Raw genomic sequence first — 27,986 nt, 5'->3', positions numbered from 1 at the left:
TGCTATTGTTTGTCTCAGATCTCAGATAAAGGGACACAAGACATAACTCATGGGATCTATCCCACTTGATCACAGCCCTTCCACACAGTGGCTTTAGGCACTGACCTGAACCAGAGCTGCAGCAGAGGAGTGGGAAAAGGGGCTGGCCCTAAACTCTGCACTGGATAATGCAAAAAAATGCTTCAGGAGGCATGGGGGAAACCTGCCTCCATCACCACATAGTTTTGCACTGGGTTAGCCCATGGAGTCATGGCCTTGGTGGCACCCACGGAGTGTCTGGCTGCCCTCTTCTCCTGGTCTGGTCCTTGGAGCCCAATTTTTCACCTTTGTTTTCTGATCCTAACAATTCGTCTTACGCAGTAGATCATCAAATGTCCTCTGTCACAAGGGCACAGAAAAAAAAAATTATTTAGATGCTACAGGGCCCCAGTCAAGGTAACTAAGCTAGCACTGTGTAATTTTCCAAGTTACAGCAGCTCAGTACTTGGCACAAATGCAGTATAATTTTTAGAAAGCCATTTAAAGCATGCAGTCAGTTTTTCACTTGATTCCCAAGCATGACTGCCTTCTAGGCATCACAGCTCAGCTTTCCTGCAATGACTTTAATTTGCCAGCTTAATTTTGCTGCTGTAGAAGAGTTTTAAACACTCCTGTATAGCCACAGTAAAAGTCTGAAGCACAAAAACAACACAGTGGGTCGGTCTGTTCCCCACTGTATCCAAAAGCAAGCAGGAGAAGAAAGCAATGGGAGTTTTCACCCTCCCAAAACACCAGCACAGTTCATGGTCTCATGTGGATGGGCTGTTAAACTTCTCTTGGCAGCCCCACCAGAGGATAGGCCATTCCATAAGCCCTGCAGCCCTGGAGAAGCCTCCACTATATGACATCGTCTGTGATCCTTTCTCCATCCCAGAGAATTGTGCAGGGGGCTCTGAACACCTGCCAAACACAGTAGGCACTTGCCTGATCTGAACCAACCTTGAACATGAATCCCCAGAGTGAAAACAAGGGCTGCAAGAACACAAAGAACTAAGAAAGTTTCAGCTCATAGCTGGAGAGAACTGCTGTGGCAAATGCAGATGCAGCCTTCATTCTTGTCCAGTACAGCCAAAAGAGAAACTTCTTTATTAACATCTCTGTGCACTGTGCCCAGCCCAGTGCAAGAACAATTCTAGCCCAGCAAGCTGGGCAGGCAGCAGAAGGCTGCTGTGGTTCTGGTCTATGGCACTGAATAAAAAGTATAAATAGATTATTTCCTTCATGAGGACCACCTCTGTAAGGGCAAGACAGAGGAGAACAGGGAGATAGGTCATGAAAGGAAAGACAGTACTGACTCTTGCCTTTACCACCACCAAAGTCATTCTCGCAGCTCGCAGCAACGAGCACAGAGGAGAAGGTGCAGGTAGCCAAGAAACAAGTGGGTTAAAAAAAACATAGACAACAAAACCAACAAAATAAATATGCTCTCAGAATCGGTTCTACAGAAGAACCAGATAGTACTAAATATACCTCCTATACAAAAAAAGAAAAAGACCCACTGTTTCTTGCAATCTGATAAGGTCCCACGCCTTAATCTCTTCATACTTTCAAAGCCTTAAAAGAAAAAAGAAAAAAAAAACAAGCCAGAAAAACAACCATGTCTGGGCAAACAGTACTCTTTCCAAATAAAAAATTCACTCTAAGGGTGAAATGAGATTAAAAGCAGATACTTTCCAGGAAGCTCAAAATATCAGGCAAATATTTCACATATTGCTTTAGGCTCTGTCACCAAGAATCAGAGAGAGTGAGGAAGGGCAAGAAAAACCTGATTCCTTTCTTGACTAATGTCAAGGTCATGCAAAGGCAATAGTGCCACAAAGCTCAGCAGATGCCTGCCCCTGACCCCAGCAGAGCTGGTAACCGACCCAGAACAGGAACATCAGCAGTGCTTGACATGAACAAAACTGTCCTCATGGGCTAACACAGCCTTGTGTCATATGTGAAGACCATTCACTTTATTCTTGTCACTTGCAACATCCATTTCAATGTGGCTAAAGGCAGGGTTGTCAGTTCCTTCATTTGCCATGGTAAATGGTTTCCAGTTCAACACTTCCACTTTCTCTGGCTAAAAAAAACAAAAGACAAAAGCCATGCTGTGAAACAGAAGAAAGAGTCCTCCTCTCTTTGACCTCTCTTTGGCCAGCAGAGTCAGGCCTGACATACAGGGTTGCCTTGCAGGAAAACATGTCGGCTGCTGACAGAGCACAAATACTTATTCATTGCAGTGGATGGTATTTTTCTAGGGGCGTTGAAAGTTTTGTATTGCATAAGGTACTAATTGTGTAAAATGTTCTTGTAACACAAAATGTTCTTGTCCTGCAAATTGGTCTGGGTGTGCAAAGTTGTAATTGCTGTTTTCATGTCTACTGATATGTCACCACCAGGTCTTTGAGCTATTGACTCCCAACCCTTCATCCTTGCCCCATCTGTGACAGGAAGAGCAGATTAACACGCACCATTGCTTTGATGTCACATTTCTATTAAATGGAATGAGATATTGAGCTCTCATGTGCAGAAAGCTGCTTAGTTAGCCCTGATTTTTTATCTCATCAACTTTCTGCAGTATTTTTGATTCCAACCACTTGTTATTCAGCTCTTAGCCATATAAGAGACTTGTTTCTGACTCCAGGCATAAAAAAATATGGCTGTGGACATTAGCTTCCATATGGGTGGTGTATTGTTTTGTTCTTTTTTAAAAGACTTCAGGGATTAAATTCCCAGATAGTAGAAACAGATGTTGACCCATTAAAGACAGTGAATGACAGTAACTGGATAGGTGATCTCCAGTACTGACATGGGCAAATAGCAGTACATTCGTATGGTAGAATATCCCTTTTTTTCACTGGTGTTCTTATCCAGAAGCTGACATACATAGCATCACTCTAGAGGGAGTTGTAAGTACCAAGGAAAAACATTTTGCAAGCTGGACCATCTTAAAGATATGATTATTGCCTGAACTACTGAACAAAGCTGAACTTGAATTTTCAGCTGACGATATTGATTGAAAAGTGATCTGTAGTTTATTTTAAAAAAATAATTTCCCTCTATTCTCCCTTCTAATGAATGTTATTACCCAATAATATTTCCCCTTTTCTTTTTCTTAGGATAAGAGCTAGGAAACAGATACACTGACTAGAGACGTTTTCTCTCAAACAGTAGCCAAAGCTACAAAAAAATTCTGGCCTTAGAGAACACATGTTCACAAACAATGGAAGCTTTGCTGAGTCCAAGGTGTGCCTTGGGGTAGCTTCCCAGAGGCCAGTTAGGGAGTATTTTAGCAGAAACATGGAGAAAACTGTCCCTTTTCTCAGTTGCTTCTCTGTTGTTGACTGAAGCTAAGCTTTGACAAAACTACTTCCTTGCCTTACTCTCACCTGCCTTGTGCTCTCCTAACTGCCTTAAAGCAGACAGTCCTATCAGGGAGCATCAGGTGCTATTCATCCTGATCGGAAAAACATGAGCCAGGAAATTTGTTTGCCTTTGTCCCCTGGAGGAAAGATTGATTTAAATCAGAGATGCACAGTTAGACTTACTTGCTCAGTTTCAGACCGTGAGAAGTTGGACAGGAAATCTTCCTTGGTCAGCAGGAATTTAGGATCCGTGTTCTGTTTTAGTCCTCCTACAAAATAGACAAGCTTTATTCAGCCAGCTTTACACATGCAAACCATGTGTCAGACCCCAGCTATGGGCACCAGGCCAGGCAAGCAGGACAGAGTCATGCAGCAAAAGCCATCAAGCAATCACAGACGTTAGGGATCATTTCTTTACAAAAATGTATACCCTGCTCCTCTCAATATATAAAATGATCCCTCAAAGTCTATTTGAAATGCCTTAGCTATTTCCCAGCTTCCTAGATCCTCCCTGGATTTCCTATTTTGGAAAAAAATTAGAATCTGGCAATCACCAGAAAAGAATAAATTGCATCTGGGACTACTCTGCCAGTCCAGGAGCTCTGGCACCAAGGGCTACCCTGAACCCTGAGCTCCAGTTCTCAACTCCCTATCAGCAAGACTCCTGTCTCCAAACTCACCAGCAATTTTTATAGTGAATTGTTTAAGAGCATCCTCAAGATGGGGGGATGAGGGTTAATGGAATGTCTGGGCATTTTTAAGGCATGGAAGATTAGCTATTCTTGGGTGGGAAACAAAAGTGATGTAGGTGCTGGGAATTAGCTCTGCTTGCTATCTGAGGCTTAAATGGAATCTTGCTCCATGAGAAGCAGGATGACATTGTGACTGGGTTAATTCTTTTGTGCTTCTGTCCTTGGGCTGAGTATTTCTCATCTGGATTTAGCGAGTTGTGTGGTTTGCATGCTTTGTTTCATGGCCTATAGGTAACCTGATCCCTGCCAGGTAAAAAGTGAAATTTGTTTTCAAGCATCACTATAGCAATGGGAAGAGCATGTGCGTGAAGAAAAGTGTGGGGCAAATCTAAAAACTGGAAAGAAGAATAAAATTAGATAAATGTAGCTTGTGCTTATTAGTTGCAAGGCATAGGGAAGTCAATGTAAGTGAGTTTGTCCACTGAGTTTGGAGTTTCATAGACCTGGAGCCATTGTGGATCAATCTAAAAATTTGAAATTGAACAGCCTCCAAGATGAGGGCTGTTATATGAATCTGGCTGGGGATACTAGGAAAAGCTGTGAGAACAGCTGCTTTTTTGCTGTTTCTGCCATGCATGAGGTGAATGAAAAGAGTAGTTTACATCTGACCTGGACGCAAAAGTAGTGACGCCATGGGCTGGAACTGAACTCCACATTCTTACCCATGGCAAGCCACTTTTTCTCTTTGCACAAAAGTACTGGGAAACTGAAAAAGAAGCTAAAATAGCCATGCAGAGGATCTGCAGCTCTTAGGCATGTTCTTGAGGAATGTGGTGAAAAGCATGCACTCTGTGGATGCAGACAACAGCCCTTGAGTGCTATGAACTCACTCAAAGACAAATTTTGAGCTTTTGTCCTCTAGAAGCATGGGCGTATTTCCTTGCTCGGAATTGTTGCCATGTTCAGGGACAAGTCTTAAACCTCCAGTCCCTTCAGGGATCTAATAAAACAGGAAAGACAGATGTCTTTTTTTTCCTTCTTTTTATGCCCCTTAGGTTTAAAAATATGCTGAAACTTCTTTCTCCTTAGAGATTTGTAGTAACTTTTGCTGTGATCAAAGACCAGGAGTGGGATGCAGAAGGGCTGAGGGGAGGAAATTTGATTTAGGATGGTAACCTTTACACAGTGTTTGCAATGGCACTTCCTGTGGCTCTCAGGATATCTTAGTTTAAAAGAGATCTGAGACACATTCAATCACAACTCTGAAACTAGTACCTGTTAGGAGGCTGATAATTATTCCCACAACTACTGTGACGAGTGTCCCAAGTGTGCTGAAGTAGAGATAAGACAAGGAATACCAGTTGTCTGCCAGGGCAGGCCTGAAATAAAGCAGAAAAAGTGTTAATCTCTCCTTTTCTGTTCCAAAATAACTTGAAAGTGCTTGTTTCCAGACAGTGTATAAATTCAGAGATACATTTTAACCAAGCAACCTGGTAATCTTGAACTACCTCCATACAATCATACGTGCACTGAAAATTTGTGCCAAAATTTGCAGAACAAGTTCCTTTGTAAGAGAGAAGGCTAGCCAGTACAGTGAGGCAATGCATGAGACAGAGCAGGTAAAACAGGACTCTCCTGTCTCTGCTAGGAATATAGTGCAGAGCTGAACACTCTAGTTATCCAGATGAAGGGATTAATTTCTTTAGGGTGGTGTTATTTAAAGGAAGGGGCACAAAAAAAACCAACAAGGAAATCAACCCTATGCAGCTCTAAACAGCCAGAAACAACAGAGCAACTGTCTTTACACCTCATTCTGCTCTCCCTATGTGCTCTGATGCAACAGGGGTTTCCCAGCAGCCAGGAGCAATGCTGGAGGGCTCATGCAAGAGGTGTGGTGTATGAAACCGGATGTTGGGCACCCATTGTGTCAGGGTATGTCTTGATGGTACAATGCTCTAAGGTGTAAGGATTTGGAAACCCTAGAAATGTGGTTTTTCTGCTTTTTTTCCTGTTCCTGCTGTTCTCTGTATTGCCATTCATGTTAAACTTAACTGTGATCATCTAGAGTAAGATATTTGGCAGTTGCAAAGGAGAAGAAATCCCGTATATTGTGCCATTCTGAATGTACTGATTAGAACTATTCTGCACAGATAAGTTGCTGTAGGTAGAGCTGCTAACTGGCATTCTGCCCTTTAACTGCCAATTACTCTAATTCATATGACAGATTGTGGAAGCTAATCCAATAACTATAAATGATATCTTTGTTTAAAACTGTGGTCCACAGTAAGGCATGTCCAAGCCTTTGAACTCAAATATTGAGCTGAAGCTTTTCAGATGAATAGAAATATTTGTTTTGACTTCTGTTGTGGGATAACTCAGACAAACTACTTCAGTCTGAGAGGAAAAAAAATCAGAGAAAACTGCTGCATCTCAAAGAGTGTGGTAGATAGACCAGAGAAAGATCATTATAGTAGCCCAAATACTGTACAGATGTTCATGTTTCTTTAAAAAAAATGCATACTTTGTTACTGTACTTGGTGAACTCATATACCTTTCTGCACCTGGTGTGCTGAAAACCGTTGTTAATGGAATTTCTGTTGATGTTAAGTTTCCTAAGGATATATTACAGCCCACAGTTGAGAGATCGAGTGGCTTGGTTCTCTCTGGAAGTGGAGGATAAATCTGAGATCCAATTCCAACCCAAAGTGAAATAACAAAACCACTGACAAGACCTACAAATGCTCCCTGCAAAACAAAAAGTGAAACTTGGATTTACATGAAAAGCAAAAGATATTTGAAAGAAACATCAATTAGATGAGTAAGAAATAGTCAAGATAATCTGAACAGTAGTCTCCATAGCAGAAATGAAATATACAGTTGGGAAGTGCTGGGGAATTTACTTCATTCCTTTTGGGGAAATACAATGTTTTCTCACAGCTCCTGAGCACACCTCTTTTTGTTTGGCCACTAGGTCTTTACAATCAACGGATAACTTTGGTCTTCATGGTATGTGGGAAAATCCTGCTTTATTTGAGGCCCTCCTTGAACAAATACAGAAGCAGATTTTCAATTTTCTCATGTGACCTGTTTTAGTGAAAAAGTCTCTCCTACATCAGAGGTAGGTGGGGTGGTGGCTGAGAGCTAATAATTTTTTTTAATTTACTTTAGTATATATATATGTAAAATTTTCAACTGCAAAGAGGTAAAGATCAGTGATAAGTAAACCTATAAATGGTAATAGTAAAATATTATACTAATATTAATATATTACTATATTATTGTAGTAATATTACTATAATAAATTAGTCAACCTGTAAATAGTAATGGTACAATTACTAATACTAAATAGTAATCCTGCCAGACTAAACCACAAACCATATCAACAAAGTTTGTCAAATCCTTTTTTTGATGGAAAAGGTTTTTCATCTGGAAATGATAATTTTACAATATGAAAGCACTCTGAGAATACCTCAGTTTGGTCTGCAAGTGCCTAGACCCCATTTTCCTGGCCTGACCCCCTTTTGCTCAGACAGGCCAGCATTCTCTGAGCCTAGTGGTTGTTCAGCTGTATCTCGAGATGCATTGTCCCTGCTTCTAAAACTGGTTTTAAGAAATTCTTGTCAAAGCTTCATTTTTATTCAGATTATTTCCCCCATCCAAATCTCTTCATGGGATGGAAATTCAAGTTCCTATCCAGCTCTGATTGTCATTTCCTTGGGATAAGGAAGAAAGGGAGCAAGGGGAAATTTCCTCACGGAAAGTACCAAAGACATCTCCCTTGCTGCCCAACATCAAACTATTAGTGGAAGGAGAAGCCCAAAATTATCAATACATTTTGAATGAACAGGTCTTTAAATTTCTACTTACAATTCCATTTGCAAAGGAGCACAGGATTCCCAAGGCAAACAGTCCTAAAAGGGGGCCACCAACCATGCCAAAAATGCTGAGCGCTGCCTGAGGAAGGAAGAAAGTCTGCTATCAGGTGCTGTGCAAGGAAGGTAAAGCTTCCAAAGTGACAAGAAGAGAAGATATTCAGAAAGAAATTATGAGACTTTTTAAAGTGCTGTGTACTCAGTTGCCAGGATTTGATATATGGATGCTTAAAACACAGGCTGAGCCATGGATCCTTAAAACACAGGCCATGGGCAGTTTCACATCAGTACCCAAGAAAGAATAAAAACTAATCTCATAATGGTATTCAGCAATTATTTTCTTACATAATCTATGCTGGGTCATTCAACATGGGCATGAAAAAGCTGCCTGGCACCTACCTGCAACAAGGCTCCCAGAAGAGATGCCACTGCAGCCATAGCAATGCAGACTCCACCATAAAACAGGCCTATATGTGAAAGGCAGAACAATGTATAAGTCTGCCAAAGTTTGAAAATCACTACTGGAAAAGTTTTTGTCTAACCCAGCATGGCCCCAACATCTCCCACATAAAAGTGCTAACATCTGGAGTTTTTCTAAGAAAGCCTCAATTGGCCAAAAGATCAGGTTTCTGTTTATATTAAGAAGAGACCATGCAAACGATGAAATCTTCATTCTGTGAATTAGTTAATAAATGTCAGCCACATGGATTAAGCATAGTGGCAATAACCCACTTGTTCACCTTTCTCAGCTAATCTCCTGTGTCATTGTCCTTATTTTGAGGGAATGATTTTCACTTCTCAGCCAAAGTCTAGGAAGCAAAAGAGTAAGTGCTGGCAGATCACTGGGAGCTGGCACAGTGACAGAGGACATCCCAGGTCACCAGGACACAGTGCCTCTTTCCAGGAGCTGTTAACACTGGCTTACTTGTTTTTCCCACCTCCGCCCCTGATGAGTTTCACTGCTCTAGCAAGAGGTTAATCTCGCTATTCATTGTGATGTGTCAGGCAACCATGATACCACAAACAACAATTTTGGCATAAGCATTGTTTGCAATGTTTAAGAAACTTCTCTCAGGTGACAATATTTCACTCTTGTTACCCTCCCACCAGTCTGCCATGCTCCCTGGTATGGGCCCCAACATGACAGCACACTGGGATGGAGGTATTTTCATTCTTACTACAAACACTTTCCTGGGCTACACCTGCAGCTGGTCACAGACAGTACAAGTAGCAGAAGTGACAATTGCACTTCACAGATTTAAACCATCTGCTCATTCTAGTTCTGATTCTCTTTGAGTTACATTAAGCAGAGGAGTTAAACAGAGTGACAGTCTGAGAGTGTATCAGAGAAGATTTGAAATTTCTTGTTCTCTGGAATATTTTTGGGACACTAGGCTATTGCTTGCATATCAATTAAAAAAAAATATTACAAAACAGCTTCCTTTGCTTCTCATTTTTGACAGATGAAAGAAAAATAGCAGGTCTTTAAGTCAGAGATATTTGGCTTTGTAGAATTGTGAATCAATACTGAACAGATAGACTGCATCTTTCCTTATTAAAGACCAAACAAGATGGTTGCCCTTTTTCCTTAAACTCACTTGTCCCCTATTTGTGTAAAACCTACACAGCTGATCTTGTCTCCCCCAAAATGCTGCACCAACATAGTCCCACTGGTGTGAACTACTTACTCCTGACATACACCATCATAAGCAAGGTCTGAATTAAACCTTCACTTTGTAAAGCAAAAGCAGAAAAGATGTTTTCCAGACATACTCATCCCCATGGAAATCCATGACAGCTTCTTTTCAGAGAGAGATTTGAAGTAGGGCTTAATGAGGTCTTCAACAGTCACAGCAGCCAGAGCATTGATGCTGGAGGACACCGTACTACAGAAGGCAAGATTTATACAATTTTTTTGTATCTTAAAAGCTGAAATCATAGATAACAGGTAGGTTACTGGCACAGAGAAACTGCCACTGTCTAGAACAGCGCCAGAAAACTAATGTAACTGCTGCATAGGTTTAAATAACTTATTATTGCAGAGAATGCAGCTAACAGTTTAGAAAAACTGTTTAAAGTAATTATCCTTGGTGAAGTCAAGGCACATACTGATGAAAAGTTGGGCTGGACCTGGAGACCTGAATAGAAATATCTATTATATATAGCTAGGCTGTAAACACTACTGGTATACATGATACCTTCACAAATGATCTACAGCATGTATCTGAGTAGGTAAAATTCCCACATTGCTGTTTACTTTTAATGCACTCTCAGAGGAGAATTCAGATAATCTAATTATGGTCACCTAAAAATTAGGCATCTACTAAACCACATGCCTACTAAATTAGGCATCTACAAACCAAATTACTGAAGGTTCCCTGTGGGATCAGAGAAACCAGCACATCTAAGGCACAGACAGGTGATCCTTTGTCTGGAGTGTTTCTTGCTCTTGCAAGCCACCAGCTTTTCTTCAGCATGTGAAACTAATATTTTGGCTTTCCCTCTATTTATGCAGCTACAAGTATTCAGAATTAAAAAAATTATTCTGGTGTCACATTTGTAAGTTTCTTCATTTCTAACTATTTGCTATAGTTCAGAGCCTTCACTGAGACAATGTTCCTTAAAGATACTCCTTGGGAAAGCTGAACAAACACTCCCCAGTATGGGATAGAAGGGTATCAATCTGTCTCCTACAGTACAAATATATAGTGGTTGTCTCATGGGATTCATTCAAGACAATTGGAAGCCTGGGAACTCTAGAAAAGAAGTCTGTAAAGATCAGGGGTAAGGAAAGGCAGATGGCTTTGAAGTTATACAGGTTTGAAACTGGAAAATTAAAGATGAGCAATAGGAAATTTCCCCAACTGTAGCTATTTGGTGTAACTATCCACACATACTACTCAAAAAGTCCTATAGCAGAGGAGCTTTAAAAGCGCAGAGGAGCTTTAAAAGCACAGAGAAGGATTTGTTAGTGTTTTACATGACATGTGGCTAACTGTTTCCTCATGTTGTTAGTGGGGAACTCCAAACTACTTTAAGTCCTAGGACCCAAATATTGGAAACTATGGATTTTTAGGCTGCATCATCAGAGGTCATAGTGATTTTTTTTAAGACTAGAAATCAGCTAGACAAAGAAATAAGTACAAATGTTTTAGTATAAATACAACTTTAGCTCCAACAAAAAAGGGGGGGGAAAGGTAGCAGTTTCCAGATTATCAAATTACCTTAACGTCCCACTGTAGGCACTAGCCACAAAAAGTCCCGGCATTCCTGGGAAATCACGCATGATATCCAGCACTAGGTATGGCATTAGCTGAAAAATTCAGATTAAGAAGTATTACCATCTTGCCCTAATTTTTCATCTTATCACTGTATTGTTTTTTTACAGCTTTCTCATTTTCTCTTTCTGTCCAGCTGTTCTAATTTTTAATGCCCTATCTTGCTCTATTTATTGATTTTTTTACAGAGAAAACCAACACTAAAATGTCCACTAGAGCTACAGAGAATCTGTTGAGACTACCTAGCTGGGGTGCCGTGCCCTTAGGACCTTGTTTTCCAGTGACAATTGTAGAGGAAGCTAGGGCTGGGCAGCAAGTGGTCTGTACTGTACATCACTCCCTTGCGGGGGCTGGGTGCCACAGATGCTTTTTCTGCTGTTGATGCCACAAAAAGGGGTTCATATACAGTCCAATAAACTCAGATATTGGTACCTGAGATCAATTTCCATATAGGAAACTGTGTGCCTTTTCACGTTTGCAAGATCTGAATGCTGGCAAGAGAGAGGAATTCAAAGATTTTCTTCCTGTGAACACTTTTTTTTTTCACAGACAAGCTGATATTTTTATTGTCTTACTTCCGGTTTCTACCAAATGAATTTGACTAGCAGGAAAAACTTAATTTCCTTCCAGTTTCTACCTTGGGTCTTATTTTACTTTACTCTTAAAGAGGAAGTTGTCCTGCCTCAGGTGCTCCACTGTCTGTCCTGGCTTTCCAGCTACTGTCCACTGGAGTATTATCCAGAGCCTGTAATTATCTTAGACTTAAACACACAAATAAAACTTATTTGACTTCCTTGGGCCCTGGCTCTGGCCAGTCTATGGGCTGCCAAGATCTCTTGTTCCTCAGGTAAAGCTGCCGCTCAAGATCTATTTAGGGAGAGGTCATCATCAGTGGTGAGGTGGTTCCTCTGCAGCACAGTCTGACTGCCCATCTCTCCTCTGCAGGAGGGAAGGATTCACCATCACTAGCAAAGAGCTGCCTGCTGATGGCCTTCCTCCAGGTGTGTGCTTTGGGCACAAGTATGGTTTGAATCTGAGAAGGATTTTGCCTTTGTCAGTCCAGGGGAATTTGGGTTGGATGACACAAAGCAGCGCACCAGGACCCACAGTCACTCACAAGGGCACTGCTGCTCTCTTCCCCTCACTTCTCTTCAAAGCAGTTTGATGCAATGCTGGCACTCCTGAACCCATTTTGAGTGAAAAACCCACATATTTGCAGAGGTGGGTGTACTGAGAGCTCTCCCACATTGCAGCTCTCCCTGCTGCCCACCTTACCAAGTGCTGAGGGACTTGCAGCTCCAGAAACTGCAGTCTCACCCTGACACAAGATTCCATCATGTCACTATTTCCAGCCCCCTGACTCTTGAACTGACTTTGTCTGGTTATTATGGCTGCAGAGGAAGGATACCCTCCCACCACCTCCCCCAAGATGTGGGGCTGTACCTGGTCGAGTGCCGACACCTGTTTGGCTGTCCATGGGTCACAGTCTTTGTAGATGGAGTAGAGGGCCAACCCACACAGTGTGGCACAGACCAGGATTGCCCAGAGTCCCACGAGGTTGATGTAGAGGGACCTGCACCAAGACACATGGAAACACCACGTTAGAGCTCAACATCCTACCAAAGACCCTTCCAGGGCCAAGCAAGGAAGTGCTTGCACCTACACTAAGGAGACCCCTGGTCAGCGGCTGCCTGCCAGCAAGGGAGTCACCATACAACTCCCAGCATTTCATCTGGAGAGAGGTCATATTTCTACATGTACAAATGACACTTCTGGTTTTGGCGTCACTGTCTGAGCACTTGTCCCCTGACAATGGAGATGATGGGAGTGCTAGAGCAATCCCACATTTCATCATGTGTACGAGCTGTACATTGCAAACAGCAGGCCAGAGGATGCTCTTTCCCCCATGCCACATCCCTTGACAAACCCCAAGCAGATTTGTAAGGTGGGGTGCCCCAGATCCAAGTGTGGGATACCTTATAGTCAGCACCAGCATTCCTTTGCCTCTGGAGCTGTAGTATCATGCTTACACAATGCTGGAGTTGTCCTTGTAAAGCTACAAATCTCCCATATCCTCCTGAGACAGTCTCTGTGGGAAGCAGCAATGAGAAACTGGGGCCTGGGACCTGGTCTGGACCTGCCTCTGGCTGCCACTTCCAGAGAGCAGGGATTCTCAACAAGCCCAGGGCCTCCTCTTTAGTAACTAAACAACTTGGAGTTTGGTATTATCCAGAAACTCCACCACCTCCCCACTTCCTGATGCAAGCTTCAGTTTCAGATAATGGTGAGACCAGACACGTTTTCATCAGGCATTAATTCTGCCTTTGCCACACAACAGGTAGCTTCTACTGGCAGTGAAAAACACATTGTTCTCCTTGCTCAGGAGAGGGCTTTTGCTTTCCATCTAAGTCTCTGGTTTTCTCAAATGTTTCTAAGTTCTTAATGTCTCTTGGGTCACAAATCTCTTGGTATCTCCAGGGTCACAAAGTTCTTCTCACCTAGAGTGGTCATTTCAAGCAAGGCCTTGAAAAACAACGTTCCTTTCCAGCAGTTGCCTCCTGGTTATCTGTGTATCACTGATAGTGATTTAACTTCCTGACAGATCACATACCCTGGACTTGTGCCAATTGGTAAGATCTCCTCTGGGAGGACATTTGGTTTCTGTGAAAATATATCCATGCTTGCAATGCTTCACGAGGCCTTTTAGTGCTTTTGGTTCCCAAGAAAGTAAGGGGAAACAGCCTTTGTACTTCTGTAGAGAATCAGCAGGATGAACAAAGAAGTAAACCTAACTTTATAAGCCTTGTTAGACATTGAAATGGACAGTTTCAGAAAGGTATAATGTAGATTAACTAACTGAACTATCAGTTTTATACGATAGAAAAGTTATTGGCAAGCACAATGCAAACTTTTAGAAAAGACCTATATAAATAAAAGCTGATTTATGTATAGTAGGGGAAACTCTGCATTTTTGCCTTGTATATGCAATTAGGAGGTGGTCTAAACACACAACCAACAGCACTTTAAATTTCTCTCTAAACTAATACAGTAAAAATTAAGCAGTTCTCTTCTCATAGATGCTTACATATTGATTGGATGTCTTGCATCTACTTAGCTGAAGCTGCTCCTGCACTGGGATAATTGATCTTGATATACAACACCCAGAAACTGATTTAGCACAAAATTTAACCAATGAGTAAAATCAATCCATTTCTTTTGAACAGATGTAATAGAAGAATTAGCCTAGAGCCTGTAGTGAAGATTAGAAAGTCAAGAGAAACACACAGAAGCAAAATAAATTGTCTTATTTTTAAGCAATTCTTGTTTTTAAACTGAGTCAGTGTTTGACAGAGAGCTTTTTTTTTTCCTTCAGATTTGCATCCCAGCTCATGGTACACCCTATGACTAAGCACTGGGGAATAATAATTGTAGCACTGTTGGAGGGAGGTTGTTTCCATTAATTCTACGTGAGTAATGTGAGGTGGAGTTTGCATGAAGTAGGCATTTTGACTGCAGAAAGCTTATTTTCAATTGTTTGTTTCAGTATGTTTCTAAGAATTTAACACTGAAATATGACAGCTGATGACCTTGAAAGGAGACAAAAATGTGTTAGGAGCCCGTATTTTTCTGACAGTGTAGCTCTCCTGCTCTGAGTGCCTCTTATCATTGAGATATAAGCATTATGTTCAATTTGCCTAGTGATTGTTTGACAATGACAGAATGGGCTCCTACTTACTGATGTTTCTTGAATAGGTGAAATCCTTTCCCAAAGCCTGAGAAAATTCCTGTTCTTGGGCCACTGTTAAAGGCTTTCCCAAAACCTGCAAGTTGGGATCTGTGAAGGAATTCTTTTCTGAGCTCTGATTACTGTGCTGAGCTCTGTTACTGCGCTGTCTCTTAAAAAGCCTTACAGTAAATGGCGTGGGGGCAAAAACCCTATTACTTTGACCTGATGACATTTTGCACTTCTGTGTACAGATTAAATGACAATAAGAGGTACAGGCCAACAACATGACCTGCCAAATGTGTTTAATTACACTTGAATATGAACTAGATAGTCACCACAGAATAGCAGTGTTTATAGTTGTGACAAGCCGCAACTATTATGCAAAATGATTTCTCCATGCAGAGCAAATATCTTGCACAAGCAAGGTGCCACAGAATCCAACCACCCATGCCAGCAGGACAGGGCTCTACTGATTAAGGCTCCGCAACCATTAATGAGACAGCATAAATTCCATCCAATCCCCTACAGAACCAGATAGCTTCCAGCCCTGGCAAAAGCTGCTGCAACAGCTCAGAAAAACTACCCTGAGGCTGCCATGGTGTCAGATTCCCTCTAGTCACATTCTGCTTCTGAGACACTCTGGAAGTGTCTTTGCTCTCAAAGAGGTCAGGGAGGGCCCAAGAGAGGGGCACAGCCCTGAGCGGAGCAGGTGCTGGGAAGAACAGCCTGACTGGCATACAAATCTGGCACAATATATGCATCTGTTCTCCTATACACAGTCATTCCAGGGAGATGTGGGATGTGCCTCCTGCCTCTGCAATGCTGAGAACCTAGAACCCAGCCATGGGCCACAGACTGCAGAGAAGTGACCTGGTATGCTGGAGATGTGTCAGGGAATGCTAAAGATGTACCAGGTAACAAGCATCAGCTCATTCCTGTCTGCAGCACAAATGGCTGAAAGGCAGATGTTCTTTACTGATATGAACAAAATATTTCAGTTGTAAACGGTGCATGATTTTGTGGTATTCTGCTAGCTTATGAAGTGAAAGCCTTCATAAAGCTTCTTCTCTCTATATCACTGTACTATAGAATGACTGAATGTACAGGGACTATAGTTATGATGTGTGTTTCTATATTTCTTCTATAAATTATTTTCATGAGATCACTAGTAATTCTTAAATCCTGAGCTGTGAACTAATGGAATGGTTCTAAAGATAAAGATAAGATACTAGTAAATATCCTCCATTCTAGAGTAAAGGCTCATCAGAAATGTTTACACTCAAGGAAAACATAACCCTCTGCCAGTTTCCACAGTTAGTTCCTTAAAAATATGTCATGATTATTATGAACACAAAATACATGATTGCTCAGCAATTTTATCACTGAATAAGTCATTTCTGGATTTCCTCGCACCTATATTCATTGTTATGGGAAAATATTTTAGTCTTTACTTATGCAAAATCCCCACCCAATGATTTAGGTTTCGTAGTGAAGATACTGTCTTGATATGACTTCACCATAAGTACTACAATATTTGATCTTTAGGTTGAACAAAAACTTAATGCAGCTATTTCTATATGAGAATACTGGTGCAGTGAAAAATTCAGGCACAAAGTTCAGTGTTACAGCAACACAGGTAATTCATATACCAGTAATTGCTGTGCCAAATTTCTTCTACCTGGTCCACAAAACAGAAGGCAAAAGTTGTTAGCCTTTATAATGAAATTTATACAGACAAAATACCCACTCATTCCTTTAAAAAAAATCTCTCTCATAAAGAACAGCCACTGCTTAATTCAGACAGTACCTGCAGACAGACTTACAATTTTGCGTGGAATCTGTTTTTGCATGCGATGTATCTCTGGACTTGAGACTGGTTAACCCCATATATACCAGTCCACGTGAAAGTCCCACCTATAACAATCGTCCAGAAGGTGTGCCTTTGCAAAGGATTGGGATCAAAGCTACAATGAAAGGAAAAAGAGAAAGCAAATTCAGAATATGAAAGTCTTCTTAATATGTAAAGACCTTAATGTTTAGAAGAAATAATTTCTCCATGCTTGTACTAACACAAACTTTCTTAATTTGGCCAGATTTTGAACATTAAGTTACTCTAACTTTACATGAAACCATAGAAAGCAAATTTTAAAACTCAGAGCTGATATCCTGAGCCATGAAACACTCTGAACTGTCCAAAGGTGAAGTTGGAGAGCTTTATTTGCCTATAAACTATAGTCTTATGTAAAGTTGTATGATGCTTGTGATGGTTGTGATGAAATGATGTTGCAGTAAAAAGTGTAATGTGCCTGCTTATCTAGAGGGACATCAGTCTAACACCAGTATAAAGGTGTGTTTACAATCCCAACCTTTGTGGACAGAGGCTTTATAAAACATTTTGCTGGTTTACCTCTAAGTAAACAGCAGATTTTAGGTGGTCATGAACTATTATTATTTTTAAATCAAACTTTTAATATAGCAATGAATTATATTTATCTTGGTGAACACTGTAGTATTATTTCACCTATTACATCCTTTACTCCTTTTTCCATCTGTGAACTCAGCGACTGGGAGAAGAATCAATGCAGTAGAATCACTGCAAATGAGCCAAAGAGATTGAAATAAATTACTGTTAATAAGGAGAAAAAATCACCCACAGATGAATTACTTACTGAAGAATTTGGTGAATAATTTTACAGAATAACCTGATTAATATTGTGAACTGATAGAGAAAGGACAAATCACAATACTGTCATACTGAACTTTCACTAACAGCACTGGGTGAAGGTTGTCAGAAGAATCTTGTATTCATCAAAGGTACAGTAAATTTTTTACTTGAAATGGTCTTTGATTCAACATTGCCAGACTGAATATTCTTGAACTTTTAAAGCGATATTTTTAGGCTAAGATTACTTACAATAATGGAGGGTAAAATACTATTAAAACTACTTCTACTTTTTCTTTCAGGAAAAAAAAATCCTCTCTTTTTCAGATTAGGCAAAAATTATTATTTTGCCATTTGTTTTGGTCCAGTCACTGAAATGCCAAATCAGCTGTTTACAAACTGTAATTATAAATACAAATGTGCTCTCCTATTTACCATTCTCTTTCAGTGGAATCCCAAATGAATCCTTAAAATACCTACTTGACAAAGTAAAAAGGTTTTTCTCTTTCCAGGATTTTGCATGGAGTAAAACCTAAAACATATCCCTCAAACTGGGTAAGCTTGTTTAAAAATATACAGAAACTGGGTCACAACTTCTGCTGTCCTCCTCCTACAGCAGCAGTTTAATTTCACAGTTAGTTACATGAGGTCTATTTGTAGGAACAGAGAGGCACATCCTCTGCAAGTACAAACTCACTCCCAGAAGTTTAATCTTCCTCCATGGTAGGAATCATTTACAATGTGTCCAATTCCCTCCTGAACCACCACAGCTCGTATAATCACAGATGAAAATCCAGCAACCATGATTCCAACCTGGAAAACATCTGTCCACACCACTGCCTTCAGACCACCCTGCAAGAGGAAGAGCATGTATCAGGTAGAACAAGGCAGCAGCACTCCTGCTTTGCACTCACATTCAACTAACAGAAGTATTGCCATCTGTATTATGGGTAACAGATTAATTTAATCTTCATCTTTAATGGAACTAATTCTGTACTGATGTCTTTAGGAATTGTATTCTGGAAGCCATTCAGGACATCCTGGCCTTTCTTTGAAGTGCAGGGGATTTACTTTAGCCATACACATAGTTTAATCCAGTATTTCCTCCGCCACATAACCTGATTCAGAAGTTTGTATCAAAAGATAGATTTACAGACAGTGTTCATCTTATTTTCTATAAGTAAGTACCACTAACTCCAGAAGGTATACCATTCATCTGAATAAAAATAAACATTACTTAATCCACCATATGCAAATAAATTTGTCACTGAGGTTCCATTTCATCATTTCTTCTAGACACTTGGTCAATTAACACTGAATTAAAGACCAATCTGTTCATGTGGCAGGCTATTTTCAGTGGCTCTATTCAATAACACACAACACTCTTACAGTTGTGATGTTTGACAAATTGCACACCAAAACCCTACTAGATCAAAAGAAAAATCACAGGAGAATTTTTAGAAAGGGAAATCTACCTTTTTTTGCTATTCTTTCAGCAACAACAGAAGTTTGAGTGTATCATAACACTCATAAAAAATATTTCAGTTTCATAGAGGCTGCCTCTGCATTCAGAGAGGTCCCTGGATGAATACGGTCCTGTGGCTACACCTGTAAAATGTAATTCCACGGAGTAACCTGATTATTAGGCTTCTTTTTCATAAATTCCATATTTGATGTGAGTGGTGAAAGGAACCAATTATTCTCAACTGAGGCGCCCACGTACCAGTGTGCAGTAGAATGTGCAGACCACGCCAGTCGCCACCACTGCACCCCACAAGTCGAAGCCAGTGACTGAAAGAGAGGGAATAAGCACCAGTATGAATGAGGCATTGGGGACAAAACACTGAAGGCCAATTATTGGAAAAAGTTAGAAATAAATTAAATGCAAAAGTAGGAGGTGTAAATAGCAATGAAAAGATTAGTGTGTTTAAACCATGGGATTCACCCTAACCAGTTCTAGAACTGAAACAGTTGTTACAGATTTGGAAACTGCTAAAAAGTTGAGATTTATTTCAGGATAAAAAATAAGGAAGCTATTGCCTTTAATGTGAACACTCCCAAACAACATGTCCAGTATGTCCCAACTCAGGAAGGTTTTAAAATGTATGTCCTTCCTTGAAACACCTATTTAGTTGCTACCAAGCCCTTAGGCAGGGATTTAAGCAAGTAAACAGTCTGGGGGTTCCCCACAGAGATAAGGTTGTTCAAGCATTGCCTGGAAGAAATGTGTCAGAGTAAAAGCCTTTCTTCTCTTCTTCCTTCTCTTAAGGATTACATGTTCCTGCTGCACTGTGCTGTGGCTGACATACAGGTTGTCACTGCCCCAGCTTGGCATGCTCACCTGCTGCCAGGCAGGGCATGGGGGCTCCCTGACAGAGAGCTCAGGCTAATGAGAAACACTGAAACAAAATTATTGAAAAACGTAAGTTACTCTAATTAGGAGCCAGCTAAGTCATAGCTTGGTTTAGCATGTATGTGCAAGGCAAATATAAATATCAAAGACACAAAACCTGTGGAATTTATACACTGGAGGAAACCAGTAGAGAGAGAATTGGGCTTCTTCTTCCTTTTTGTTCAATGAACAGGGCAAAAAAAACCATCTAATGAGCAGAACAACTGTGACTTGATTCTAGCCAAAATGATTCTTTTTTTATTTGCATTTTGTTATTCCCCTTTCTTGCCAAATTAACAAAATTGATGGTGTCAGATTAAAAGTTTAATATGGCTCTTTAGAAAAGCTCTTGCCCTTTTAGAAATGAATGTGGCTCATTTTCAAATCAAAGAGTCATTCTGAAGTAGAAAATGGAAATATTTAACTTTGTAAATATCACAATAAACATTTTAAATTAACAATCTCTTTGCTGTTGATGTAGTTTTCCTGCAAAAAGGACAGACCCCATTAAACAGTTCCAGGAAGCCCAAAATCCTATTTACTTTTCCTTGCTCTCATCTTGAAGAATAGCACTTAACCAGAGGAATTAAATTTGTCTTTACTGGCTGGATTGCCTTAAAATTTTACTTAAGCCTTCTCAACTTTTCTGAATAAGCGATTATCTACAGGTATTGCATCAGAGGTAGAGGAAATGAGAGCTAGTATTCCCATAAATCTATTCAGTAATTCCTTACAGGCAAGGATTACGGGACTAGGATTACAGAGTTCCCATCAAAAAACTTCACAGCCAAGCCCTGAACTATATTTTTATGTGTTGTATTACCAAAAAAACCCCACCATACCAATACTACATGAAGAAGAAATTATATCAGTAGAGGAACAGTTACAGTATACTCATTTTACCTTGATTTAGTGCTAAAGCTGGAGCATAAATGACAATACCAGTGTATAACGTCTAGAGCAGGAAAAAAAAAAGGAGATATCAAAATAAATGTAAATTCCTAGAAAGGTGATAACTTTCTGACATGATTTCTTTTCAAGTATCTAGGGAGTCTATATTTTCTAAATTCATAATTGTTGACAAATAATTCCAATCAGAAGACAAATGTCTGAGGCTATTAAGCTCTACAATCTCACACCCTAGTGTTCTTAAAACAAATACCAAGGACTCTTAAATATAAAATCCATCTTCATCTTCTCCTGCCTTTTATAATTAACTTATTTTATTCCTTTAAATCTGCAAAGGAAACAAGAGCAAAAGGAAGTTAAAGAGGTTTACACATGGTTTGTCAAGGAATCTATTACTATCATTTTCTCAGTCTCGAGATCAATATGCCTTTCAGTATCCAGCTATAATTCATGTGAGTAAGAACACAAAATATGACATTAGTTAGTCATTACAGATAGTGTTACAAGGAATTATAACCCTCAGCCTGTAAAACAAAGCCATTCACGATTATATTTTCAACCACAGTAAAGATACAGACAAATCAAGGAGCTAGTCTATCTACCTTTGCGGGCACAATGGGATTCATACACTGATATCCTCAATTTCTTTGTATTTGGTTTTAAATCTTGTTTACTTCTTTATCACTGTTATTACTGCCACAAGTTCAGCTGTGACATGGGTCAGGAGAATACAGCTTCCAACATGCTGATAACTTCTGTGAAGGTCAGTGGTCTTGATTCAAAGCATCTGGATCACCAATAGGTCATGAGCTGATGTGCATCAGCTTCTGTGGCTGGACTCTTCTGACTTTCTGATTTATAGGGATGGGACTTGGGCATGGAAAAACAGAATCAGATGTCATCCAGGGTTCAGCCAGCTTCTGCCCTTTTGCAAGTGTCCACCCTAGGCACAGGTAGCAAACCAGAGCAGGATTGCTAACCACTGAATTACTTGCCATGCATTTGAGCAGATCAAAGCCAGTCCCCGAGGTGGACCTCTACCATATGGCCAGTGGCTATGCTGGGACAGATCCAAGAGGTAATGGGAGTGAGCAGCTCTCTAGCTGTATGAGGAAATTAGTGTGGAGAAGCTGCTTCATCCAGCCTAACCTAATTGCCCTGATCCCCTGCTGCACACCTGCTAGAAGCACATGCCAGAAAGGATAGGGGGCCATTGGGGAAATAGTTATTCCTACCTGTGTGCTACACCCTGCCACTGTGTGTGCATGCTTGTTTCTCTCAGTGCCATGAGTCCTCTCTAGATTTTCATATATAGCTTGCATGACAAGAAAGCTGCCAGTCCTGATTAGTCCCTGGTGAATATCTCCTAAAACTACCTATTCCGCCTCCCAGCCAGCTCCTGACACCAGTCTAGCCCAGTCAATGTTTGACTTGCTGTCCATACAGTGACTGTCAGCATGTGCTGCTGAAACATAGAACCATACAATGGTTTGTGTGGGAATGGTCCTTTAAAGAATATCTAGTCCAATGCCCCTGCTGTGGACAGGCACACTTTGCAGTAGATCAAAACTCAGAGCCCCATCCAGCCTGACTTTGAACACTTCCAGGGCTGGGCCATTGCACTTCTTCCCCAGACTACCTGGTCCAGTATTCCACTATCCTTGTTGCAAATAAATTCTTCTTTCTATCCACTCAAAATCTACCTTCTTTCAGTTTAAAACTATTACCCCTTGTCCTGTCACTACAGGCCTTGGTAAAAAGTCTCTCTCCACCTTCCTCATAAGCCGCCTTTGAAAGGCTGCAATAAGGTCTCCCCATAGCCTTCTCTACTCCAAGTTTAGCAATTAATCCCAACGTTCTCAGCCTTTCTTCACAGAAGAGGTTTCCCACCCCCAAGACCATCTTTGTGGTCATCCTCTGCACCTTCCCCAACAGGTCCATGTATCTGCTGTGCTGGGAACCCCACAGCCGGATGCAGTACTTCAGGTGGGGATCACACAAGAGTGGAGTAGACAGGGAGAATCACCTCCCTCAAACTGCTGGCCACACTTCTTTTGGTGAAGGACAGAACTGGCTTTCTGGGCTGTGACCAGACTTTCTGGCTCAATCAAATTTTTCATCCACCACTATCTCCAAGTTCTCCTCTGCAAGACTTCTCCCAGTAAGTTCATCCTTCAATCTACACTGATATTTGTGATTGCTCCAATCCATGTGCAGAACCTTGCACACAGGTTTGTTGAACTTTATGGGGCCACTCCTCAAGTCTGTCAAAGTCCCTCTGAATGGTGTCCTTTCCCTTTAGCAAATCTGCTGCACCACTGAGCATGGTGTCATCCACAAACTTGCTGAGGGTGAACTCACTCTCACTATCTATGTCATTAATGAAGGTATTAAATAGTTTTGGTTCCAGTACATACAGCACTCATTGTTGGTTTCCATCGGAATATTTAGCTGTTGACTGCAATGCTTTGGATGCAATCATGAAGTTAATTTTTTTCTTTCTAATAGTCCATTAGTCAAACTTGTACCTCTTCAAGCCTTTTAATTCAAGGGATTCAGCATGAGAACTTGTGCCTTTCTTATACACAGTGAATAAGTGCCAGAAGCCTTGAATCATCAGAAATTAAAATTTGTCACAATTATGATCACATTTTTGTGTCAATTTAAATAGGACTGATACAATCTTCAGATACAATCTTTTTTGGTTGTATTATTATAAATCCTTTCCTTTACCTCGTTTTAAGATTAATATTCACAGAAGAATTAAAATTGCACCATTAAAATCTTGGGAGATTTTCTTTCCTCACTAGTATTTAATTTATTCAGGTTAAATTGTAAGTGCTTGGCAGAGAAGGCCACATACAGATCTTTGGTTAATTTCCTTGAGCATGTATTTAAGTTGCTTAAAATAATAGAATTATTTTTCTCATCTTTGCAGGCAAAGATTATGCTTAGCTCTTCCAGCTTACGCAATTGTGATGTCTTCATATGTGCTGGTGAAACAGTGTCAGGTTTCACACATGCCAGCACTCTACTTTTTCCATGAGCTTGTGTATCTGTAAAAACCAGCTAAGCAGCACTGCCCAAATCAGTAATGAGCACTGCATTGGGGACTATCTTGCTGGTGCAAGTGTGATTGCCCTGTGACTTCTGTTGTGCCTTAAAAAATACAAAAATAGACAAAAACAAGCATGTACCTTAAAACGCTTTCTGATTGCATAGTCATTCTTACTGTGAATTACCCACAAGTCCACTTCAAAACTGTGAAAAGAACACATTTTGGTTCTGGTGCATTTGACATATGCTCACTGACATTTAGAAGCTGTGGTCCTGTACTGACTCTTTGAAAGGGCCAGATACAGCAAACTGTACCAACAATAATTTAAGAGACTGCTTTAGTTTAACATGCCCCAGGGCAGTAATCTTCTAATTCTCAGTTTGCAGACAGACACCTAAGGTTTTTCCAGTGGTGGTGGTGGTGCAAACCCTTGTGCAGTAAGTAAATGACAGTTCCTGACAGCCTTTTTTGTCACCTCTTACTGACCCTTGAGAATTAGTCAGACTCTGAGAATCCACCCAGCAGAGGTGGATAACTGGCACACGTTTGCATTTTGAACTCATGGCAGGTTTCTCCAGCAGGCAAGTAAATGACTGCTCTTCACACTGCTACCCTGTAGTGAAGGGTCACTTGTCTCTTGGCAAGGTGCTGATGTCAAGTGACTGCTCTGGGTATTCAACAGTGCCCACAGAGACCCAGGAGGCAGGTAGCCCAGCACCCACTCCCCACCCCACTGCTGTGCAGCAGAAAGAGGTTTGTTTCTCCTGCTCCCAGCCACCCAGGCACTGTGATAACCTCATCAGCTGCTCAGAGAAAACAGCCAGTTACACCCAAACAAATAATTCCAGTGGCTCCGAGGACCACTGAACAGCTTTCATGTGTACTTGCCGTTTGTATTATGAAAAGGACCGTTCCACAGAGGCGTAGATATTTATTAAATCGAAGTTCTAAATACTGCAAAAAAAGAAGAAAAAACAAATGCTTATATTGAAATTTGGCATTATTGATAGGACTGGAATGAAGCGATATGCAATACAGAAAGAGCAGAGTGTAGTTTTTACATTTTCATGAATGGCCAAAACTCTTAGAGTCCCCTTGTTTGATATCTCTTTCAACTGGTTTGATATCTCTTTCATCTGGTTTTCTTTACAGACTTCACCAGTGGGTAATAACACACAAACAAGTGAAGACATAAGTTAGTCACTATACAAGGGTGTCTACAGAAAAGACTAGAACATATTATCACAGAATCACTAAATATGCTGAGTTGAAAGGAACAAAGATACACAAGAGTAGTCAAGTCCAACTCTTGACTCTGCACAGGGAGACCTAAGAGTTGACAATAACACAGCAGCCAAAAAATAGAGCCCACTAATTTTGTGAAATTAGAGATAAAAAGAAAACATTGTCACTATTCCTACATCTTAGTCAGTGTGGAAACTCTGGCATTATGTGTGTCCATCTGAACTGCTGCAAGAGAGGGCAAAAGATTTTCAGTGGTTAGCAGCTTCTCCCCATGTTAACCTCACCTTCTGCACTGCCCAATGCAGCCTGATATATTCCACTGATAAATCAAAATTTATCCTTTTGTGAAATTTATCCTTTTCTATCAAGGCTGGACAGCACAACCTCTAAATTAATCTGTCATGCCGTAGAACAGATTTCTTACCACCATCTGTCCTAAAAACCCTCTCGGTGTGTGGCCGTACAAAAGAAATCTCATTTGCCTGACAAATCTGTCCAATCAACATGGATAAACACTGAAGCACCTCAAAAGGTTCACTCACGAACTCAGCATTTAAAATGTGATCTGTAAGCATGTCCACACAAGGAAGCAGTCTTGAACCCCCGGACAGACACAAAAGGTTGTTAAAAATCTGGACTCTGTCCAGAAAAAGAAGATATGTCTTTTATGGGTGCATTACTGATTCAATGCCAAGATAATCAGTGAGTTTCCAGTCATGATCATAAGCCTTTATTTAAAAGAGCCCTATTTAAGTATCATCATGACAGTCCAAAGATTAGTAGATTAAAATACACTGGAAGACACCAGAGATTTCTGTTGGTGAATTCTTATCTCAATTCACTAACAGAAATCTTGTTTTCAGCCTCCAGTACTGCAACGTCTCTGTTCAGTGTAATAAAATGCTAAAGACCAAAGTAGCCAGTCAAGGACTTTCACCTGCACTGATGCTCCTTTCCCAAAGTCCTCTGCAAAATGAGCAGTTTTCTTCCAAATCTGCAGCTAGGAACTATCTCCATGCAGGAAAATAAACAGGTTGCATGGACATTTTGAATCAGAAGAAAGCACTGACCAGATGCTTCCCCATCCCAAAACTGTCAGACTTGACCTGTGATTATCCCCCTACCCCAGCTCTCTCTGTGCTGATGGCTATAACTTTAACTTGCATGCTGCGCTTAAAACCAGCTCAGCCTTATTTTGGTGGAAGTAAGAAAACTTCCACAGACAGAGAGCATTTGCTGACCTCCTTGTATAACCATGCGGGAGAAGACATTCAGTAGTGTAAACAGCCTCAGGTGACAAAGAGTCTCTTCAAAATCTCTAGGAACAGCACAAATACATACTCTGCCAAAGGGTGACTTTGTGGTTGCACCTAAGCTTAAAAATCAATCTGGAGGGAGTGTGATGTGATGCGATAACTCTGATTACTATAGTCGATGCTTTTGTGCTCTGCTTTGGGTATACTAATTACAGATGATTAATGACATGTCACCATCCAATCTGCATTAGGATTACTCCACCTACTGAACTGAGTATCTGGCATGAGGAAATAAATCTGGTATGATACACAGCTCCTGAGCTACGGCAGCAGGGTTGAGCATCACCTGCCTGCAGAGACAGCGCGGGCAGACTTGGGGACAGAGAGGGCTGCAGCCTGCTCTCAGGAGTGTTGTGACATAGGACAGCCCAGAGTGCAGGAAATTTGGGGGAAGAGAAGGTGGAGGGCAGACATGTAGAAAGTAGGGATGAAAAGCCTCCCAGCTCCCTAAAAGCTGGGGAGGGCTTCTTCCCACTCTACCTTACCTCATAGGTGCTGGTAATGCCCAGCTTGTAGAAGACAGGCAGGAAGATCTCAGCACTGCACAGCACCACCAGGCCGTAGGTGATGGCAAAGATGCAGAAGATGGCACCATAGCGATAGATCTCAGCAGGGGTGCCCAGCACCGTGACGGCTGACATGAAGCTGGCGGTGAGGGAGAGTGCCACCGGGAGGGCACTCATGCTGCGCCCTGCCATGAGGAAGTCCTTTGATGTCTTCTGCCCTCCTCCCACGAAGGCGTAGTAGATGCCAATGATGGCCGAGATGAGCAGCATAGCCGCAAAGACCACATAGTCCCACACGGTGAAGCGCCCCATTCTACCGGAGAAACTCACTCAAGCTTGGAATCAATAATCTTCCCCAAAATCAGAGGGGCTGCTGCTGCCTCCGCAGGGCTGGCACGGGATGGCATAAGCAGGAGGAGGCAGATGGGAACGGGCCCCCCGGGTAGGTGCCCCCCGCCGGGGCTGGGGCAAACGCGGTGCGGTGACACCAGCGGGACAGAAGCAGAGGCGCGATGCGGTGTCCCCGGGTGGGACAGGTGCGGAGCGCTGCGGTGTCCGCGCCGGGACAGGTGCGCTGCGGAGCGCCCCGCGAGGTCCCCACGCGTGTCCCCGGGGCTCCAGCAGGCTGCGCCGGGAGCCGCTGTGCGAGTGCCGCAGCCGCGACGGCGGGCGGGCCTTATACGGTCCCGGGGCCCGCTCCTCCCCGCGGCGCTGAGCGCCCCCGCGGAGCGAGAAGGGGCGGCGATCCCGGGCCAGGGCAGCCCGCCCCGCGCCTCCGGGCTGCGGGATGGCTCCGCGGCACAGCCTCGCCTGAACGCGGTTACCCCGCAAGCTCTTGGTCCAGAGCTTCTGGAGGGAAAACATTTCACACGAGAGTTCCCCAGGATGGGGAACCTACCCTCGCTCATTAGCATATTCCACCATCTCCCCAAAGGGGCTG

At 41.7% G+C, this 27,986-nt stretch overlaps 1 protein-coding gene across 1 annotated transcript; it reads right to left on the bottom strand.

The window, feature by feature from the left end:
• Window positions 1-1,972: 1,972 nt before the first annotated feature.
• Window positions 1,973-27,358, bottom strand: SLC5A8 (solute carrier family 5 member 8). Its single transcript, XM_030960264.1, has 15 exons — window positions 27,026-27,358; window positions 24,868-24,933; window positions 20,916-20,967; window positions 19,344-19,411; window positions 18,318-18,472; window positions 16,782-16,922; window positions 12,675-12,804; window positions 11,178-11,266; window positions 9,727-9,839; window positions 8,353-8,420; window positions 7,949-8,035; window positions 6,633-6,826; window positions 5,357-5,460; window positions 3,573-3,658; window positions 1,973-2,104 (listed from the first exon to the last, which is right to left on the bottom strand). Exons 1-15 carry the CDS (start codon window positions 27,356-27,358, stop codon window positions 1,973-1,975), a joined length of 1,818 nt encoding a protein of 605 aa, XP_030816124.1.
• Window positions 27,359-27,986: the final 628 nt, after the last annotated feature.

This window comes from Camarhynchus parvulus, chromosome 1A (genome assembly GCF_901933205.1).
Source record: "Camarhynchus parvulus chromosome 1A, STF_HiC, whole genome shotgun sequence".
Taxonomy (NCBI): domain Eukaryota; kingdom Metazoa; phylum Chordata; class Aves; order Passeriformes; family Thraupidae; genus Camarhynchus; species Camarhynchus parvulus.
This window is presented reverse-complemented; position numbering and strand designations above follow the sequence as displayed.

Excerpts from the sequence above, each read along its gene's own strand:
- SLC5A8 (XM_030960264.1), bottom strand. The coding sequence starts at position 27,358 with ATGGGGCGCTTCACCGTGTGGGACTATGTGGTCTTTGCGGCTATGCTG. Across the intron at positions 19,412-20,915 it reads AGCTTTAGCACTAAATCAAG|TCACTGGCTTCGACTTGTGG; the intron begins GTAAAATGAGTA and ends CCTCTCTTTCAG. Across the intron at positions 2,105-3,572 it reads CACGGTCTGAAACTGAGCAA|CCAGAGAAAGTGGAAGTGTT; the intron begins GTAAGTCTAACT and ends TGTTTTTTTTAG.